The 15,094-nt window shown below is 49.7% G+C and overlaps 1 protein-coding gene across 1 annotated transcript; it reads left to right on the top strand.

Moving 5' to 3' along the window:
• Positions 1 to 8,429: 8,429 nt before the first annotated feature.
• FEZF1 (FEZ family zinc finger 1) lies at positions 8,430 to 11,505 on the top strand. Its single transcript, XM_027969116.3, has 4 exons — positions 8,430 to 9,308; positions 9,499 to 9,633; positions 9,891 to 10,023; positions 10,430 to 11,505. Exons 1-4 carry the CDS (start codon positions 8,508 to 8,510, stop codon positions 10,789 to 10,791), a joined length of 1,431 nt encoding a protein of 476 aa, XP_027824917.1. The 5' UTR covers positions 8,430 to 8,507; the 3' UTR covers positions 10,792 to 11,505.
• The last annotated feature ends 3,589 nt before the right edge of the window (positions 11,506 to 15,094 follow it).

The following is a 15,094-nucleotide window of genomic DNA, read 5'->3' as shown; positions in this document are numbered from 1 at the left end:
TGGCATGCTGCAGTCCTTGGGGTCGCCAAGAGTCAGATACAACTTAGAGACTGAACAGCTGCAGCAATCCCCAGGGGTAAAGAATCCACCTTCCAATGAAGGAGATGCTGGAGGCAGGGGTTTGATCCCTGGGTCAGGAAGATCCCCCGGAAAAAGGAATGACTACCCACTCCAGTATTCTTGCCTGGAGAATCCCATGGACACAGGGGCCTTGGCGGGCTGCAGCCCATGGGCTCCCAAAGAGCTGGATACCACTGAGCCACTAAACACACACATCTGAGCTCAAATGCAGAAAGAAAATAACCTAATCCAAAAGGTAAGACAGCAATTACACATGTTCTGTAGCTACTGCATTTTGCCTTTGGCCCTTATTTATGTTGGTCAGTTGGAGCCAGGTTGACAGCGGGGACTTCACTTATCTAGGATAATAATAATTTGGAATTTCCTATTAATATTAAAGGGTAATGAATTTGCTTTACAAATAAAAGGTCCACGTTAGCCAAATAAGAGGGCAACAGGTCCTTTGGAAAATGAGGGACCCCAATTACCATCATGTCCACTGCCTTTTGAACACAGCATATGCTCTCAATTTTTAGAACTCTTTTGCTATCAATGAGAAATCTAAATCAGCATCACTAAAGCCAATCACTATTTCTCTCCTTTTTTTTTTTTCCTCCCTCTCTGCCTTTCCTTTCAACACTGTTGTGAAACTTCAGTTACTCTCCCGCGTGAGCAAAAAGCTCAGGGAATCAGCGACTGTGCCAACACCGGGAACATATCCAGGCCCATGGTGCGAAAAACGGAATATGTGCTGTCGAATTATTACTTTTGTCCTTTAGGTTTACATCGACGCCCTTGTATTATGTAAATTTCTGAGAAGCTGTGAATCACAGGGTTAGACAGTAGAGGGTCCCCCCTCCACCCTCGCCTCCACTTGCAGCAGGAACCCGATCCCATTCAGCCTTTGAACGGCTCACAGCCTTGTTTCTTCCTCCCGCTTTTTACCCGGACCCAGCTTGCCTCCCCGCCCTCGATCTCGCGGATCTGCAGAGAATCAGAGCCGCCCACCCGGCCCAGGAGCCGCGGCGGGCCGCGTTCCCGACGTCAGCCGGCCGTCGAGGTCACCGCGGTTGGAGGAATGCCGTTTCTCTGCGCCCAAGTTCTGCATGTACGCGGAAGGCTTAGTTTCGCGGGGTTTCCGGCACCCTCTCCCTCTGTAAGACGGAGGGGAAACTCTGAGGTCAGCAGCCCCACTATTTGTGAAATTCAAAGGCTCAACAGAACTTAAAGAAGAGACGGTGAGAAGAGAAAAGGAAAAATGACTTCCAAATGACTTCACTTAGAAGGCAATGATTTAACCTAACATGGTAAAACTTGTCAGATTCCTTAATGACGGATGGATCAAGCCTCATCTTGGGATCTTCCCGGCGTGGGTGCTACAGCTCAACTCTTGGAAAGGGGTCAACAGCTGTGGGATCTGGTCTGAGAGAGGCCTTAGGGAGGGAGGTGGCGGGGATCGCAGAAGAGCGTCCGCCCCTACTGAGAAAAGGGGGCCGGCCAGTAGCTGAACGATTCCTCAGCTTCAGGACTGGGGAAGCCACCCGCAGGCGGCCCTGGGGGCATTGTGCTCAGTGGCCAGCCGTCCCATCTCCTTGGAAGGGAGGAGAAAAAAGAAGGCACTTGACGGGGAGAGTTCAGGACCCGGAATAAAAGGACAAATTGGAGGGTGAGGGCAAGAGGGGAAAGTAGAAGGAAATTGTCTTAAAACAGGAGAATCTAGTTGGAAAATTCCCTCGCATTCCCCAGGACCGTCAGAAGACAAGAACTCATTCTAAGCTCAAGCAAAAGGGCCCGAAGGGACTCTTCGTGGGGGCAGGCAGTGGGGGCTACAAAAACACAGTGCAGGACAATGGACTGAAAGGTTTTGGGGAGAGAACTCAGAGGTACTCCCGCCCCACCGTCTGCATATAAAATTGGCTTAAGGAGGTGTTCTCCGGGAAACTCAAAATGATGGGCAAAACTAATAAAAAGATGTTCTAGTTCCTTCTTGGGCGTGTTACCGCGCCAGGCCTGTTTTCTTTCACCTGACAACTAGATTCAATGACCCTTCCGTTACACTCTAAGTCGTCAAAGCAAGTCTATTAGCAAATGTTCTGTTCAAAAACTTTACAAACACGATTTATCTGCCATCTGTTAACGTGGTCTTTAAACCCGATCCAGCACCCCCTCCCGCTCAGGAAACTCTTTGGAGGTTTTGGAGACCCCCCGCCTCTTCTCGAAGCCTTGGGGCCTGGAGGGAAGGCAGCCGCTGCCCGATCCGCTGGGGTGCGCGGGGAGAGGGAGGAGAGTGGTCACGCCCGGGAGGGGCCGCGGGGCCCCGGGGCTGGTGGTGGTCCCCAGGGCCCGCGGTCGGAGGGATCAGGTCGGCGAGCGCGCGGCGCTGGTTGACCCCGCACCCGGGAGGCCGAGCCGGGGCCGCGGAGTCGGCTGGACTGGCATCGGCCCCGCGCGGCGGGCGTGGAGGGAGGGTCGAGCTGTCGGAGCGGCGCCCCGGCTCCCGGCCCCCGCCTGGAGGCCGGAGCCACCGGTCGCCTTCGGTCTCGCTAACGTCATTTGAACTGTTTGGGACTCCTGAGCAAGAGCCAATGAGTAGAGAGTCCGGCCGGGGAGAGTGGGTCAGCTTTTGTGTTTCACTTCAGGCTTATATCACCTGGCTCAGTTCCGGCCTGTATGTCGGGAGTGAGGCCGGCGCCCGAGCTCCCACGCCACCGGGAGGCAGTCCCCTTCGGAGGCCGGGGCCGGGGGCGCCAACGCACCCCCAAGGCACCGCCAAGGCACCCCCAAGGCACCGCCAAGGCGGTGTTGGAGGCCCAGGCACCCGAGCGCTGAAGATCGGCGCGGGGCGCTCGGACGGCCGGGGTCCAGGGAGGTAACAATTTATAAACGACTCTCAGAGATTTCTTTCTCGCCCAAAGATTTTGCTTTACCTCGATTGCTTCTCCGGTTTTCTAAGCTCGTTCACTGTGTTATTTGAATGGTAACTGTCGACTTTTATTTCGTGAGATAAGGAAGAAACTTGGAAAATAAAACTGCTTTAAACCTCGTGCGTAATATCAAAGAAAGGTCGTGTTGTGTGTTAAATACAGTTTTTATTTTGACCAAAAAAGCACCTTCAAATATATATCCCGACTGCGGCAAAACGCCAAGCGGCCAATTGCATAACCGCGCTATCAGTGTAGGACAAGAGAGCCTACTTGAGGTATCCTTCTCATCGTTCACTTGCTGGGTTTCAGTAACATCGCTGTAAATTACCAGCAAAACTTTGCTGTTTTTTTTGTTGCTTAACTTCTAGGCAGCTCCTCGAATATGTTGGAGAAATTGGGTTGCTTGTTTATAAACTTCATTTTCCATCAAGTCCAACCCTGAATTGCAGCCTGGTAGTCTGGAGGGAAAACACCTCACCGGCCTGTGGGAACGGGTGAGAAAAAGCCTAGCGTTAGTGGAAGGGCAGAAACAAACCCAGGGCAGGTGTCCTGCCAGCTCATTACCAGCTCTCACCTTTGGGGCTCTTAATTTACTCTGACAAACTGACCTAATATGCAAATGCTGTTTTGAAAGGAGTAATTTCATTTGGTTTAAGGGAAACCCTAATATGAAAAAAAGAGTAACAACAAAGACCTAGGGATAAACAAGCCATATCCCCACCCCTCCTCCCTCAAAAGAAAGGAGGGGGTCTTCCAGTTAACTAACCTCCTTTACTCCTAACTTGTGATACTTACTTCCTTTCAAGTGCCATATGAAATTAGCAAGAATTCCTTATTTGCTACCAAACTAACCAAAAGCAAAAGTAGAAGCCTTAAATCTGAACTCTGGGCCCGTGTATTTGGTAATGTCCTGGAAATTTCATTCTCACGGTATACTCCTGAACTAATCAGAAGAACACAACAGACTCGTTCCTTGAACTCTGCAGACCCTTCCTATTTGTGTCCTATTCCATCACCCGCCTTCATCACACACAAGAAATAACAAAAGACCAGTCAGAGATAAAGACTGAGCAAAACTGTAGGAGAATTTATGAATGTTTTTCCTCCTGTAGAAGGAAGTACATTACCCTTGGTACTATTTATTAAATAGGAAAAAAGTGGGGATGAATCTAAATGCCTGGGAAAGTGTAAGGGGTCATCATCTTAATCTCTTCTCTCTTTTTTAGCTTTCAAGTAACTAATAAGAAGCAAAAAGAAAGCCGGATAGTTGCTTTTGATGAAGAGGTGGGGGTGGTAGGTGATGGAAAGCCTTGAAAACCTTAAAAATGTGACTGGGGATGAAATAGGGCACTTGGTAGGAGGATGGATACATTATAATATTTCCCAGTCTATTTCTTAGTTTTTAAATATTCAGCAGTATTTTGACATCAAAGAAGGAGAGGTTAAAGACTGCGGGTTATTTGGTAACTGATGGTTCTATTATATTGTCTTCTATTGCAGATTGTACTAATCATGACCCGTAATGGCATTTCCTTGTGACAGGTATGTAAATGAAAAGTCTGTGAAAATTATGCAAGTTCTTGAAAAATATCAAGAACAAAGGTTAGGAAGCATTGAGATGAAAATCAGATTCCCTAGAAAAAAGAAGAGAACTTTTAAATTACTTTTGCAAAACAGAACTTCTTTCTTCTTTTCTCAGAAAGTCTTAAATTAGAGTTATTTGGTTTCTTCCTACCAAAGGTTTTTCTGCTTCCCTTACACATCTCATGCAAGATAAACCACTCATTTGAAATTCACCTTCCATGAGGATTTAAAGTAGTAGGGCAAATGAATACTGCTTTTCTGTGGCTGGGAAGGGGAGGGATACTTAATCGTTAGTTCTTGTGAGCAAAGGGGGATTATAGGATTCTCCAAGAAAATTCAAAGAAACCAAGTTTCTATTTTGCTATTAACAAAACAAACAGGTCTCCTTTGCATTCTTTTAACAAACAATTTTAAAGTGTTGAACTGTTTTAGAAGCCTCTAAATTTGTCAAATAAGCTCTGCTTTCATTGGTGGTGTTTTTGTTGCTGTTATTTTCCAAATGTGCTTGGAAAAAAAACCCAAAGTACTGGATAGATTTGTTAATAAAATGGAAGAATTTGCTGAATATTGTGCATTTTGTTTGAGAGAGCCTTAACTTAATAGAGTTTTTTTTAATTAATATATGTTAGTTTTTTTAATGGAAAATATTCAAGGAATGTTAGAATCACAAGACCTGGATTTATAAAGCACCTCCTCAGTCTTTAGGGTAAGGAAGATCCAGTCTAGTAAAGGACAGGTATAATTGCTACTTTGCGATATTTGTGTTACTCAAATGACACTATACTTTCAGACAACACTTGTCAAAAAGGCAAATCCGCAAGAGACCAGTAAAAAGCAAACCATTGAAATATTAACCCCACCAAACACATATACTTTAGCCAATAATTTTCCTTTATAGTTCAGTGTCCGATGAAGGAGAAATTTACCGGGGTCAAATCAAGGCTCTTTGCCGTTGAGGAGGAGGGAGTGGGGGAGGGGAGAAAGAGGGAGGGACGCGCGACAAACGTAAAACAAACTGGTGGCATTCAGGCAAGGAGACAGGTAACGTTCCGGAAGCGGGTGAGTTGTACATGTCAGCTAAGCGCTCCAAAGCTTTCCAGAGTCGGGCAGTTTCGTGCTTCTTTGCTTTTTCCTTTAAACTGGCACTGCATCGGAGGAGTGCAGCAGGAGGGGGATTTTTCGATGTTGAGAAGCGGCAGGTAGGAAAGGAAACCTGATCCGGCCCCAAAAGGCAGCAATTAAAGTCTTAACCGCGATCCATCTGTCGTGGGACCCCCACCCCCACTTTCCCTTAGCAAAGCCGTCCGGTGCTCTTTGTCTGAGCAGGGGAGAAGACACAGGTTCGGCCGCCCCAACAGCAAACGGAAAGACAGTTTCCAGCCTGGGCACACACCCAGGGTGCGCTTGGGCCGAGGACCGCTCCAAAGTGCCCCCGGGGGCGTGGTGCCTCTTCCAGAACCCCAGCCCGCGTTCTGCACTAGCCCCATTCTGCACTTCTCTACAGCTGCATCTGTCCTCTCTGCCAGGCGCCACCTCGAGACCTGAGACCTGGCACTTGCAGGCCTAGTGGCTAAGGCCAGTCGCATCTGGACCTTCCCCCCACCTGGCCCTTTGGCTACCTTCAACTTCCAATAGGACTCACGCCTCCTCCCCCATTTCCTTAGCAATCGGGTTTCCCCCACCCCACCCCCCACCCCCCACCCCCATCCATCCAGCTGCTCTGTTTCGCGGCTGGGCATCTCTCCGGCTCTCCCAGCCCAGACTCTCTCGGTTTCCATTCTCCTTGGCCCGCCGAGCAGAGGCGGGATAGTTCCCCCCAGAAAGACAGAGGGAGTGGCCCCTAGCTTCTTCTGGGCAATGGGGTAGGAAAAAGGGACTACTTTGGAGTATATGGAGGTCAATTTCCTCCGCTTGGGGTCCAACTTTGCATTCGGTGTGTAAGTGATCAGCGGCTCAACAGTTCCAGGGTTTCTAGCCTGCTAGCATCCAGCTTCCCACCGCCGACCCTTTCCATCGCTCCTGCTGGAAGAGGACGTCCACACCCGCTTGGCCCGATGTCTGGCACCCGCCACCACCCGCTCTACACGCACCCATTCAGGGTAACTCACCAGGTAGATGGCACCCTGGGCTGCTGCGGGTGGCCACTCACAAGAGCTTGCAGGCCGCGAGACCCGGGAGCTGGCATCTCTGCGTTGTTCCTCTGCCTCTCGGCGCAGGCTCCCGGCTTCCGGCGCGGGCTCCCGGCTCCCACGCCCTCCCGGTGCAGCGGCTAGTGCATGCCCGGCACCAGCACATCTGGCCGCAAGGCTAAGCTCTGCACGATCGCAGGCTGGCCAAGGGGAGCGACCAGGACCGTGCGCACTGCTGCGCCCGGAACGCTCCTGGCCGCGCCCTACTGAGCGGTGGGAACCCGCGCTGCCGGAGTCACTGGCCCCGGAGTCTTCCGGGAACACTCCTTACGCTCCGCAACAACTCCCGGGGAGTTTTGGCCCAGACGCCACACCCAGAGGGCGCTTGGAAGAGGGGCGTTGCAGGACACAGTCTCCAAGCGCTCTCTCCGAGGCGGAAGCGCGGCTAAGGCCACTCCCGGAGCGCGGGCAGGTCGCTGTGCTCATCGCCCCCATTTGCCCCCCTGCACACTCACCCTGGCTATCGCCCGCGCTTCTCTGGGGAGGCATGTGGACACCAGCAATCAGAAGACTGGAGGAGGGAATCAATAACATTGCTTCCCTTCTCTGCCCTACAGTTATTTAAAATGCTCCGAGAGAGCTCTAGTTGAGCGTAGGTACTTAAAGACTCGTTCCGGGAAAGCGCGCGCGTATATTTGTGTGTTAGGGGGGCGGGGGTGGGCTCGGTCCTAGTCGAGGTTTCTTTTGGTGTGACTCCCGCTTATTCCCTGCAACTCCTCCTTAACTTTGTGGACGGAGTGTGTCTTTCCCAAGCTTTTGTCGTGGCATCGCACTTACAAAACCACAAACACAAAACAAGCCTCTGATAGGCCTTTAATCTCAGAGGCATTTAGGGAGGCTAGTTACCTGCTGGCGTCTTCCAAATGGTCCAGAGTCGGTTCGGGCCGCGGAGACTTCGGGATTCCGGGAGCCCTCGGTCCCGGGACCCGAAGGAAGAGAGAGACTGCGGTGAGGAGGCGCGGCTCCCACCCGGGTCCAGCACCGGCCCGGAGAAACCAAGCGGGGAGGGCTAGGATTTCGCTGCCGGAGGCTTCCTGGCCGTGGCTTTCTAGAGCCTGGCGTTTGATAAATATAGCCTGGCGTTTGCCCCTGAATTAGAGTCTGTTTCCTTATTTAGCCCTTGCACAATGATTTTAGATGATGTCATTTAGAGCTAAACGAGAAAATTGATCTCAGATTTGCTTGGCCTCTAAAGCCTGGTTAAGCAGATTGAGAATTAAAAAGACAGAGGAAAAAGCAAAGGGGGGTGGGGCGGAGGAGACCGAAGTGTGCGCCCGAAGAGTGTGTGCGCGGAGGGGAGGGCCCGCAGCGCGGAGGAGAGCGCCCCCGCCTCTTCTGGGCGGGGGAACCTCACTTGCCAATGAAAAGTAGTCACTGACTGCCGAGGGGGGGAAAAAGTTTTCCTGTTGACTGTTGGAAGCGAATTGAGCAATTATCTAGTTTACCTTCTCCTCTTGGAAGTTAACGATTGGCGAGATCTTGGCTGCGTTATTGACACAACACTTTCTATTGATAGAAATAAGTAGTGATTGTCCCCGAGTCATTGGTGCGCCAAGAACTCTGCGATGGGCTGGCAGGAGTCCATTGGGCTGGGCAGGCAGGTTCGGCTGGTGATGCTGGGGAGGAGGAGGAAGAGGCTGCTGGTGGTGATGGTGCCCGTCCCCCTCTCCGCAGGTCTGTGACAAGCAGGGAACAAGGCAACGACGGCGCAACCCGGCCCCGGCTGACGACGGACGCTGGCGACTCCGACATGGACAGTAGCTGCCACAACGCGACTGCCAAAATGTTAGCGACTGCTCCGGCCCGGGGCAACGTGATGAACACCTCCAAACCCTTGGCTTTCTCCATCGAAAGAATCATGGCACGCACCCCCGAGCCCAAAGCCCTGCCCGTCCCCCACTTCCTGCAGGGATCCGTGCCCAAAGGGGACCCCAAGCACTCGCTGCATCTTAACTCGTCGATCCCCTGCATGATCCCCTTCGTGCCTGTGGCGTACGACACGAACCCGAAGGCGGGGATGACGGGCTCGGAGCCCCGGAAGGCGAGTCTCGAGGCTCCGGGGGCCCCGGCCTCAGCACCCGCGGCGCCCGCGTTCAGCTGCAGCGACCTGCTCAACTGCGCGCTGAGTCTCAAGAGTGACCTGGCCCGCGACGCGCTGCCGCTGCAGCAGTACAAGCTGGTAAGGCCGCGGGTGGTCAACCATTCCTCCTTCCACGCCATGGGCGCCCTGTGCTACCTGAACCGAGGTGACGGCCCGTGCCACCCGGCGGCCGGCGTCAACATCCACCCGGTGGCCTCCTACTTCCTCAGTTCCCCTTTGCACCCGCAGCCAAAAACGTATTTAGCCGAAAGGAATAAACTGGTGGTCCCGGCGGTGGAGAAGTACCCCTCGGGAGTAGCTTTCAAAGACTTGTCTCAGGCTCAGCTGCAGCACTACATGAAAGAAAGCGCCCAGCTTCTGTCGGAAAAAATAGCATTCAAAACCTCTGACTTCAGCCGAGGCTCTCCTAACACCAAGCCCAAAGTTTTCACTTGCGAAGTGTGTGGAAAGGCAAGTACTGGGGGTAGGGGGTGGGGAGGCGGGGGCGGTGAGTCTTCTTTCCTTCCTTCCTTCTAAATTTATTTTGTAATTATTTGTATACATTTATCAGAGTGTTATCACCTCCTTCCTTTTCCTCTACCCGGGGGTGATCTCCAAGGGCTGTTTGGGCTAACCTGTTGTACTTGTGTTTAATTTTAAGGTCTTTAACGCGCACTATAACTTAACCCGTCACATGCCGGTGCACACAGGAGCCAGGCCCTTCGTTTGCAAAGTGTGTGGAAAGGGCTTCCGGCAAGCCAGCACCCTGTGCAGACACAAGATCATCCACACCCAGGTGTGTTCGACTGTATCAGTTTCACCTGGTTTGTTTCCGAACGGTTTTGTTTTTGTCTTAATGGCGGATAAACTCTTACTCCCTACAGTTAAGGTTTGTGTGAAATGTGCGGGCTGGACGAAGGGGAAATGCCGGTATTGTTTGCCTTTGTTCTGCTTAAAAGCATGAGGGAGAGCATGACAGTGTTTTCAGTTTTTCAGACTCCACTCAGTAACAACGTACCTTCATTTCTCTGCTTGTTTCTTCTTTCCGCTTAGGAAAAACCCCATAAATGTAACCAGTGTGGCAAAGCGTTTAATAGAAGTTCTACTTTAAACACGCATACCCGAATACACGCAGGCTACAAACCGTTTGTGTGTGAATTCTGTGGCAAAGGATTTCATCAAAAAGGTATGGAACCCAGAAGGCGTTGTCTTTCGCGGGAGTCTTACCGAAAGCCCTCAGTTCTGGAGGCTGTTTTAGAAGATGCGTTTTAAGTGCATCTAGCTACCAGCGCGTGCGTTGCCTTTCCAACCTCCTACCCGTAAGTGGGATTAGACAAAGGCATGGCTCTTACACAGAGGGGATATTTCTTTTTAACCTCTTGTTCTCGTTTTATAGAGTTGGATTAATAACTATTGTATTGAAATGTGGCGGGAACGACCTCATTGTCGATATTTAAAAATAACTTCTGGGAGCCGAGTGCAGGTGGGCATCTAAGTCCCGCCCGGGGCTGTCGGATCTGTGGCCCCTCTTCTCCCGCCTCTTGGTCAAGCTCTCTTTTCAGGTCCACGTCCCTGTCGTTTGTCTGTTGCAGGGAATTACAAAAACCACAAGCTGACCCACAGCGGGGAGAAGCAGTTCAAGTGCAATATTTGCAACAAGGCTTTCCACCAGGTTTACAACCTCACGTTCCACATGCACACCCACAATGACAAGAAGCCCTTCACCTGCCCCACGTGCGGCAAGGGCTTCTGCCGGAACTTTGACCTCAAGAAGCACGTCCGGAAGCTACACGACAGCGGCCTGGGTCTGCCGCGCCCGTCGGCTGGGGAGCCAGGTGCGGACCCGTCGCCCCCTCTCCAGCCGCCGCCGCCGCCCGCGACGCTGCCGCCTCTGCCGCCGCCGCTGCCGCCCCCGGGGCCCTTGCAGCCTGGGCTCCATCCGGGCCACCAGTGATCAAGGCCAAAGTCTCTTCCCCGCCCCAGCCGGGGTCCCCACTCCCGAAGCAGCTGGTGGAATAGAGCTGGACCTCTCTACCCAAACTCGTCTGTAGAACCCAGGGCATGTTGGGCCCTACGCGTTAGCGCCAACCAGAAGCCTCTGAATCCCCCGGTGTTTTCGCCTCTTGCATGCACCTACTACATGGTCTCGTGTATTATATGCTATATAGGCACTAACAATTATGAGAAAACTTGGGGGTTTGTTTGTGTTCTGATTTTTTTTTTTAATTTGGAAAGACTTTCATCTCGGGTGGAGAGATGGTGTTTCTTTTGTTTTTTAAAACAAACTTTCTGCTGTATTTATTGAGATCTGTATTATCCTACGTGGGGATGCTGCAACCGTTTTAATTTTATTATTGTATATATTCCCATGGTGTTGATTCTGCAATCTTGAGATGCCTGCCGATTGTTTATTACCATTTTCTCTTTCCCTGAGGTCAAAAACAAACTCTGTGTGTATGTTATATATACACGCATAGATGTGTGTGTCTGTTAAGACACACGCCACATTCATGAGCGCACATGCACATATGCACACGTACACGTTAGATAAGGGTGGTTCATTATGGATGAATTTGAAGTTGAAATTTTGGTTTTGATTCTTGCACGTGAAAACTGATTCATTGACTGTTGGAAATAAATCCTTGGAACATGCTTATTTAATCAACAACCTTCAGGGCTCTGTTCCTGTTTTTCAGCTAGAGATCACTGATTCTGACCCCCTCAGCCCTCTTCTATTTTAAAATATTCAACCATGGATTGGTACCGACAATCTTGGTGAAAACATTCACCAAGAGCAAATAATAGTCTGTCCAAATAACAGCAAATTGTTACAACTTTGGTTAAGTAACAAAATTTGATTTCAGTTCAAAGACAGAAGATGTGGCGCTTTCTAACAGGAGCATATCTTTGTCCTGGACCATCGGATGTGTTTGTGGTGCAAAGTTAAGTGGGAACAACCTATCTGGAAGGTACATGTAATACGCTTCTTCACACAGGATTACAAGGATGCCCTGTAAATGAGGGATCTATTGTTCATATCCTGGAGGCACATACTGACTTGTACACAGCTGGCAAAGGGAGCCTGCATGTTTTTATGTGTCTATGTATGTTTGTAGACGAATATACCTCCATTCAAGGAGGAAACATGGATGAAAACCAAACTGTGGCGGGTGCCAGGTCCTTGAAATGCTTCAAGTGTTAATCAGCAGCTCTGCTGTGAGCTCGGGCTCTGGTGTTTTCTAACTGCAAGTCTCTCCTGTTTTCTTGCCAAAACAGTGAAACAACTGCTAAAGACTTTAATTAAGAGGGGTAATTAGTTCAGATTTATCAAAGCCGGGTTGTTATACTATTAGCTGCTCAGTAGAAGCTGCCAGACAAGCTCCCAGCCCAGCCCAGCCATCCCGCTGCAGCGGGGCGCATCCAGGGAAAGAGGCTGGGGGTGGGGGGAGTGGGCAGCAGGGGTTCCCGTAGCCCCGGGAGCCTCGGGGTGCTTCTCGGCCCCTCCCTCGGCCTGGCGCTCCGGCTAGGCCAGGCTATGATGCAGGACCCACCGCGGATCCTCACCAAGAGCTTAGGATCCCCTCCCGCACCGGGGCAGGGCGGTCTTCCCCGCCCTCCTAGTGCCTCGATGGTCGCAAGAGAGGTGCGGGGGAAGGAGTTTAAATTTTTGATCTGGCCTCAAAGAGAGTCTTGAGGGGCGCTGAAGGAAATGCGGCGAGAGACGACAGGCTGGAGGAAAGGAAGATAGGCAGGGGGCACCTCCCGGCGAGGCGGCGATTTCCTTGTGAACCAGAGCCCCACATTTCCAGGTAGTGGAAGGATTGACGGCTACCAGGATCCGAGAGCTGACGACACAAGGGGTTCCTCGGGGGTCCAAGAGTCAGAGAGGTGGTAGACACCCTGGGTGAGGCGACCACCAACGAGTGGGTGAGCGGGTCCCACAGGACACCCTCGCCAAGTTCCACTGGAACCCCTCTCGGGTTGGGGAGCCCAAGGCCCCGGGCACGGAGTGGACAGCAGAGCTTCGGAGAGTAGGGAATTCCTGGTTCCGCGTGCAGAGGTCGCGTCTAGACTTCTCAGCCCTTGAGCTGGGACGCACGCCCTTCATCAGTCAACCCATTGCCCCCGGGGCACTGGGACTCTGAAGTCCCAATCTGGCAATCTGGAAATCGAACCCCAAACTTTCTCTTTTCTTGACCTCTCTTTTCTTGACCTTTCTCTTTTCTTCTGGAGGAGGTCAAGGGATATGAACAATAGACCCCTCCCCTTATCCTTTGCTGAGACTAGATCCCTGTTAGATTTAACTTCAGAAAGAGATGGAGAGTTTTGAAATTCCATAGGTGGATAAATTCTGAATCTACAAGGCTGGCAGAACTGCCAATCCTGTTGAATATCGCAGCCAAGTGAAAAATCTTGTCCGAGGTGCTGGCCACATTCCCTCAGAGCTGCCTGAACCCCAGGGAGCTTGGGGGAAATGTCTCCTAGCTTACAGACATCCACTTTTTCCGAGGTGGCTTAGTCGGATCTTGAAAGCGTTTGTTCTCTTTAGGTACACAGAATGAAGTCAGAGTTCATTACAAAGGGCAGAAAATGGCCTTTGCCTCTTGAATTTATTCTCAATAAGTATTTGAACTTATTCTCAAAACCAGGAGGTAATTCTCCCAGACTTTCAAGTTACACAGTTTTACCAGTAGAAAAGAAAATGAGCGTATTTGAGGAAAAATACTAAGCCATAAAACACTTATAGTTAGGAAGTACTTATAAGTGGTCCTCCCATCTTTTAGCCCCTGCCAGTGTACCTTGACTTGTGTTGAAAAAGTTTTCTAGGGAAGGATAGAATTGGTCTGTTGAGGGGGGCCGAGGTATACAGGATCTGCTATTGTAATCTGGAATGACCTTTTGCAGGTCTGATTTGGGATGGGGCAGCCATTCCAGAGAAGACAGGCAATGGAATCGTTGTCTGTCTGATCACAGGTTTCAATAGCCTGAAGTAGTGATGATTAAGTAGGAGAAGCCAAAAGGAAATTCTCAAAACTAAGCACTCAGGAGAACTACTTGTCAGGAGGTGAATCATCGATGAACTTTGATTTATGACAAAGCTGTTAGAACTCACTGAACATCAAGGAGAATCTCTTTAAAGACAGGATGAGCTTAGAGATTAGTTGGAGTGGTGGCTGCTGGGGAAGGGGGTGTTGAAAATTGATGAAAAGGGCTACTTAGCTAATAGTCAATAGAAGACCTTACAGTTCTCCCACTTCCAACAGATATTAAAAGGTGCCCTTTCACTCTCTAACCTGAATATTTGTGTTTGTGTGTGCTTCTGTAAATGTTTGTGTTCATTCATGAGATAGGCACCCCAATGGTATGCATCACAAATTGACTCATATCTCAATCCACTGTCTTTAGCCAGCAAATTCTCTTCTTTAGGAAGGAAGAATGGCCAGTGTTCCCATTATCTGCAGAGGGAAACGGTTTATCTTCAACTCTCAGCTGGAGTTATTCATAACTTTGGGTACAGGGGAAGGTGGCCCATCAGACTGCAGGAACCAGTTTTAGAATGTTGCTGATCTGGGGCCTTTATGTTTTGTTCACTTTGCGAAATCACAATGTAGAATGGAATTAATAACATAAGTAGTTACTGCCTACACATTTTATTTTAATCCAGATCCCAAATTCTGATTTCTAATAATCTCTTCTCAAAGGGTATAAAATGTTCCAACTTTTAAAAATTTAGTTTGAGAACAAGTTGTTATTGTGCAAGATTAGGACTGAAGTGTCAATTTTTCAATAGTAAATGAAAGGATATTTTAGGGGCTCATCAGAGCAGTTATTTGTTCATGAAGTTTGCAGCTTAGTGAGTTTCTTGTAGAACTTTGCTCCTTTCTAAATGTGAAAGGAAGGAATCCACAAGGTGCAATGGAATCTAATTTCCAGAAATGTGAACACTGTTTAATAATTGCCCCTTAGTTTGGCAGGTAAGTCAGAAATCATGATTTTGTTAGATGTGGTGACAACTCAAAGCATTGACTAAATTATAACTGCAATGGAACATTTTGTCTCTGCAAAATATTTATCCCCAAATATATAGTATAAAATACAAATGATCTCAAATTCAAAATTAGGGTTTAACATTTTGGTTTGTCACTTTATAAACCATTTTAATAGATAAAACCTTTATGATGCATAAAAATTTTGATTTTAAGGGATCATGACTTGCTCTGTTACAAACAGTATATTTTCAAAAGCATGAAAATTAA

Source organism: Ovis aries, chromosome 4 (assembly GCF_016772045.2).
Source record: "Ovis aries strain OAR_USU_Benz2616 breed Rambouillet chromosome 4, ARS-UI_Ramb_v3.0, whole genome shotgun sequence".
Taxonomy (NCBI): Eukaryota; Metazoa; Chordata; class Mammalia; order Artiodactyla; family Bovidae; genus Ovis; species Ovis aries.
The sequence above is the reverse complement of the archived record's forward strand: the minus strand, read 5'-3'. Positions and strand labels throughout refer to the sequence as shown.